The 6000-nt window shown below is 49.9% G+C and overlaps 1 protein-coding gene across 1 annotated transcript in view; it reads left to right on the top strand.

Annotated features, from left to right (window-relative positions):
- The first annotated feature begins 3221 nt into the window (after positions 1 to 3221).
- IGFBP7 (insulin like growth factor binding protein 7) overlaps positions 3222 to 6000 on the top strand; it is a 74753-nt gene continuing 71974 nt past the window's right edge. The window contains 1 exon segment of the mRNA NM_001163801.1: positions 3222 to 3736. Coding sequence (NP_001157273.1) covers positions 3262 to 3736 — 475 coding nt within the window. The 5' untranslated portion in view covers positions 3222 to 3261.

Below are 6000 nucleotides of genomic sequence, written 5' to 3'. Positions count from 1 at the left end.
ATTTTTATTGATCATCTCAATAGATGCAAAAAATGCATTTGACAAAATACAATACCTATTCATGATAAAAGCAATCAACAAACTGGAAATAGAAAGCAATTTCCTCAACAGAATAAGACCATCTATGAAAAACCGACAGGGAACATCTTACTTAATGGGGAAAGACTGAAAGCTTTCTCCTAAGCAGGAACAAGGCAAAGAAGCTCCCTCTCACCACTTCTATTCCTCATTATACGAGGCTCCAGCCAGGGCAATTAGGCAAGAAAAAGAAATAAAGGGCATCTAGTAGAATTCTCTCTATTTGCAGATAACATATCTGGTCTCCACATTGAGGCTCTTTGTCTCACCAGAACTCAAGCTGAACAGGTCACCACATCATCTTTCTTGGAAGGAGGGAGCTGTCAAGTGTCTTTGTAAAGCGCCACTTCCCTGGAGTTCCTGCTGTGGTTCAGTGGTCAACGAATCTGACTAGCATCCATGAGGACTCAGGTTTGATTCCTGGCCTTGTTCAGTGGGTTAAGGATCCTGTATTGCCATGACCAGTGGTGTAGGCCACAGACACGGCTTGGATTTGCCACGACCTGTTGTTGTAGGCCAACAACTACAGCTCCGATTTGACCCATAGCCTGGGAAACTCCATATGCCCCGAGTGCGGCCCTAAAAAGTCAGGGAGCCTGACTTTTCTTCTTCTGCATAACCACATCTCCTCCTGTGCTTGAATCCTCCATATTGGTGCTGTCACATGCAGCCCAGACACCCCCTCCAGTGCTAAAAACCATGTTTGTTCTTCTGCTCCCCAAAGGGACCCATCAGGCCGCATGCCCTTGTTCTTACTGCTGCCTCCCATGCAGGGTTTGAAAAAAACCATGGGGTACAGCACTTGGTGGTGCAGCTGCTGTCCCTGCCCGCCCCCAGCCCCCACCCCTCGCATACACAGAACTGCGTAGAGCCCGAGGGCTTCCTCTGGCTCCAAAGCCCAGCTGGCCCAGAGCTGACGTGATAAGCACCTGTGAGGGCTGCCTCCCCAGCCTGCTCACTCTCCACTGCCTCTGCCCCAGCTGGTGTGTCCTGACTCGGGCTCTTGGGGAAAGTACTTTCTCAGGAATAACTTGTCTTAGGTGCTGGAGATCCCAATACTATGACAGCCATAGAGGGACATGAAATCAACTGAGGTGACTTGACCAGTGAATTAATAACATTAGAGTGGGTAATAGTGGAGTGCACTCTGCATTTTTTTCAACGTGGAACTGTATACCGGATCATGTAAACTCCATCACCAAGGGACAGAGGCGAGAATAGTTAGAAAAACTCTGCTGTAAAGATGCTTCATTGTTTTATAAACAATTGTCATGTCAACACGTGACCTTTAACATGTGCCACTTTTCTAGAATATGCTAAGGAGAGGCCAAAGAATCAGTGCTAGCTCTTCTAGATAAGAGGGTGCCTGCTTTTTTATTCTCTGAATTCTATAACTATTTAATTTTCAAAAAGATTTACAATAATTATCCTAGGAAGACTCTGGTGAGAGTGACATCCATCCATTGCTGGTGGCATTGTGAACCACAACTGAGTTAATGATCCTATAAATTCTTGCATTTGTGCTAAGGAAAAAGAACTCGGGGAGTTCCTGTGGTGGCTCAGAGGAAACGAATCCAACTAGTATCCATGAAGATAGGGGTCCATGATCCCTGGACTCATTCAGTGGGTTAAGCATTCATTGGGTTGCTGTGAGCTGTGGTGTAGGCTGGCAGCTGCAGCTCTGATTGGATCCCTAGCCTGGGAACTCCCATATGCTGGGTGTGGCCTTGAAAAGCAAAAAAAAAAAAAAAAAAAAAAACCTCAAAGAACTAAAATTCCATGTGCATAATGATGCACACTACAGTGTCATATGTTTAATAAAAATGGACGGAGTTCTGGCTCTGGCACAGTGAGTTAAGAATCCCTCTGCAGCAGCTCTGGGTCACTACGGAGGTTCAAGTTCATTCCCCATAAGGGCCCAAGGATAAAGGGTTAAAGGGTTAAAGGGTTAAAAGATCCGATGTGGCCACAGCTGTTGGTGTAGTTTGCAGCTGAAGCTCAGATTCAATCCCTGGCCCAGGAACTTCCATGTGCTGCGGGTGAGGACATTAAAAAAAAAAAAAAAAAGGAGAAGAAGAAGAAAAGAAAAAAGAAGAAACAACCTAAACGCTTGGATAAGAGGGATTTAAAGAGCCTTTTTTCTTGGACCAAAAAAAAAAAAAAAAAGGCTTTGACGGGGATGATTGATGAAGATCGAGGCGCTTGAGGGGCCTCAGTGGCACCCCCAGCTGTGCTCAGTTCTCCAGAGGGTTCTGATGGAGGCCCAGTACTGTGTACTGGGACTGAAGACCTGCCAGCTCTGGAGGGAATTCCAGTGCTCCTACTTACAAGCTGACTTGGCATAAGAAAGCACACGGGAGGAGGCAGTTACGAGGTCGCGAAAATAGGAGTACTTGGAAAATAGGAGTGCTTGGCAAAGACCTGTCCTTTCGGCTCCGCACCCAAGACACCCTGGGCCTGTGGCCAATGCAGACACGAAACCCTCACGTGGGTGTTGAAAAGCCCGTTATTCTTAATGGAGCTTCCAAAACTCTTTTAACAGAGTGCTCAGTACTCGGGCCTCCCAGACCCCCACCCCCACCCCCGACTATAATGGATTAAATAGGGGGTCATCTCAACTTTGCTGTTGTTGAGAAGTGGGTATATCCGGGAGTTCCCGTTGTGGCTCAGCGGGTTGAACAACTATCCATGAGGACTCGGGTTGGATCTCTGGACTCAGTGGATTAAGGATCCCATGTTGCCACATCTATAGCCTAGGCCCGCAGCTGCAGCTCCCATCGGATCCCTAGCCTGGAAACTTCCATATGCCACAAGTGCGGCCATAAAGAGACAAAGAAAAGACAAAAACTAGGACTAGCGGGACTGTGAGAGTCAGGGACCAGATCATGAGGGGCTGCTGTCACTGCGGGCGACCCTGGAAGGGCTGGGGCGCACCCTCCGCAGCCAAAGGGGCGCCTATCCCAGCGGCTGAGACGCCCGGCCGCTGATGCCCGCCCGCGGCCAGCAGGGGCGCGCGGGAGCCCGCGATCCGGGAGGGCGGCGTGGGCGTGGGAGAGGCGGTGCGGGCTCAGGCGCCGCGGGGTGTGGCTCCCGCCGCTGGGCGGGGCGCAGGGCTTAAAAGGCAGGCCCGCAGGCTGCCGCTCAATCGCGCTCCGGCTGCCGCCCTGAGCCCCGCGCCCCGTTATGGAGCGGCCGCCGCTGCCCGCCCTGCTGCTGGGCGCCGCCGGGCTGCTGCTCCTGCTGCTGCCCCTCTCCTCTTCCTCCTCTTCGGACGCCTGCGGCCCCTGCGAGCCGGCCACCTGCCCGCCCCTGCCCCCGCGGGGCTGCCCGCTGGGCGAGACCCGCGACGCGTGCGGCTGCTGCCCGGTGTGCGCGCGCGGCGAGGGCGAGCCGTGCGGGGGCGGCGGCGCCGGCAGGGGGCACTGCGCGCCGGGCATGGAGTGCGTGAAGAGCCGCAAGAGGCGGAAGGGTAAAGCGGGCGCAGCAGCCGGCGGCCCGGGCGTAAGCGGTGTGTGCGTGTGCAAGAGCCGCTACCCGGTGTGCGGCAGCGACGGCGTCACCTACCCCAGCGGCTGCCAGCTGCGCGCCGCCAGCCTGAGGGCCGAGAGCCGCGGGGAGAAAGCCGTCACCCAGGTCAGCAAGGGCACCTGCGAGCAAGGTGAGCACGGCCGGTTCCCACGGCTCCGCGCGCGCATCCCTGGACTCGGGGCGGGATGCCGGGAGGGTGGGTGACGCCTCCCCTTCTCTTTTCCGAGGCTTCTCTTTGGAGGGTTTGGGGCGTGCGTCAGGAAAGAGAGCTTTGCGGGGCGACTGGAGACAGAGAAGGAAAAAAGTTTTTCCTGATGCCGCAGACTCTCCCTCCCCCAGAGCTCACCCAGCTCAGCTGGCAGATCGACTCCCAGAAGGTGCCTCTGTTCTGTTGGGGATGCGGAGATGCCATTTTCGAATGATTCTTTCTTGGCTTGGGTGTAGAGATGGAGCCAGGAGATAGGGGAAAGAAGTTTGGTGAAATACAGGAGGATTTTCAGAGAGAAGTTGTTTATCCCGCGTTTGCTTGGCTAGATTGTAGGAATTTTAAAAATTGGGCGTCCTGGTTTCCTAATGTTAAGGGAAGCAATTCACTTACTGGAAGTTAGAGATTCTCAAACAGTAATCTAACTAGTTAATTATTTGTGGGCAAAAAAAAAAATACAAACTCTTTGAAGAACTGTTTTTTGTGATGTTTATGTTTCGAACTTTATGACCATTTTGTTTTACTTTCTTGTTCCTTTTTTGCGTAATTTCTCCCCAGGATGCACTGTTCAGCAGGAATGCCTTTGAGGTTATGTTTGATCGTTTATTTTATTCCAAACAAGTCCAAGCTTGCCATAAATGAAAGAGGAAAATAAAGAGAGTCTGGACTTGCGAAAACAAACAAAAAACAAAACAAAACAAAATCCAAGCTTGTAATTCTAATGTCTGAAATAACATTTTCCATCGGCAGCAGTTTCAAGGGAAAGTTAGAAATCCAGCCTTGGCAGTCCTGCTCCTGGCCCTGGTCCCAGCCAGGGTGGAAAAGGGAGAGAGGAGACAGTTCTGAAATGACAGAAGCAGTTGCTTCTTTGACACACTCAGGCTCTCTCCAAGCTTTCCAAATAATTGTGGGTTTTTTTTAGAGTTCTTCCCAGAAGTCCAATGGCTTATAGGTCCTCTGTCACTGACTTCAGAGTTTACTATTGAAAGCCTTAAATAGTGTAAGCGACTTATGTTAACTATATTATCACTGCTTTAAATTTAGAAAGTCGCAATCCAAAATAATCCACGTACTCTTCCAACAGAAACCATCATGTGCTCCTTTTGATCTACTTTATCAGTCATACCATGAAAAGAGAAATGTGCATAGTTTAAGAATTCACTCCAAATGTTGATGTTTTTCTTACACATTCCACGGGAATTTTCCCCGTTGTCTTTCCCAATCACTGGAACTTGCTTTAGCAGAACAGGTTGGCTTGGTTATTAGTTAAGTATTGTTGTCAGTTCTAGCCTGTAGCTAGTTTTATCCATCTTCTCTCATGCTATTTACATCCCTGATGTGCAGTCATAAAATACTGAGACTGATGGTCACATGGAACTAGTCATAGAAGCTCATTAGTATGTAAATCCGAATCCCCAGCGTCTCCCAGGATGCAGTCCCTAGGAGGGTGCAGACCTAGTTTTTCTTTATGTTTGGGAAAATGTTAAGAGAAATAGTATCTAAAATTGGAAACCTTGTCGTGAATTAGTCTTTTCTTCCTAACCTAAATTTAGAGTTACTGGATAGGGCCTGGGAGCATTTATAGGAGAACGCCTGCCAGCGAGGGCAGCACAGAATACGAGGTTCTCCAGAGTACTTTTCCACAGCTGAGGCAAGTGGGCCTAAAGCCAGATCTCCTCAAATAGTTTTCCTGACTCCTGGATGTGTTTTGACAATTATAGAAGCAAACCCATCAGAGTACTTAACTTCTGTGCTATTTAGACACTCCCAATCGCTTCCCAATCCTTTGCACAGCGTAGGAAATGAATTTTCTGGCTTCTTCCAGCCATTTCCACCCTCGGGAAACTTGAGTTACACTGCCTCAAGTATGGGGGGGGCATCTCTGTTGGTCTCACTTACCCTGTGTTGATTGAGCATCTGACGTGTGTCAGCTCCGTGCCAGATGCTGTACAGCCGAGAATGCACAAAGCCTGTCTGGTCGTGCTAGTAAAGAAAGTATACATACAGGGAGTGGTGGAGTGGATTAAGGAGCCAGCATTGTTGCTGCTGTGGCACAGGTTCGATTCCTGGCGTGGAAACTTCCACATGCAGTGGGTGCAGCAAAAAAAAAAAAAAAAAAAGTATCCATGCAAGTTACAAAGCCACCTCTCAGAGCACCTTTCCTAGAGCCCTGGACACCCCCGTCTCTT

Source organism: Sus scrofa, chromosome 8 (assembly GCF_054392235.1).
Source record: "Sus scrofa isolate SSC_HxYL_T2T_F1_AM1 chromosome 8, Sscrofa_HxYL_maternal_Yorkshire_Landrace_v2.0, whole genome shotgun sequence".
NCBI classification, from domain to species: Eukaryota; Metazoa; Chordata; class Mammalia; order Artiodactyla; family Suidae; genus Sus; species Sus scrofa.
This window is presented reverse-complemented; position numbering and strand designations above follow the sequence as displayed.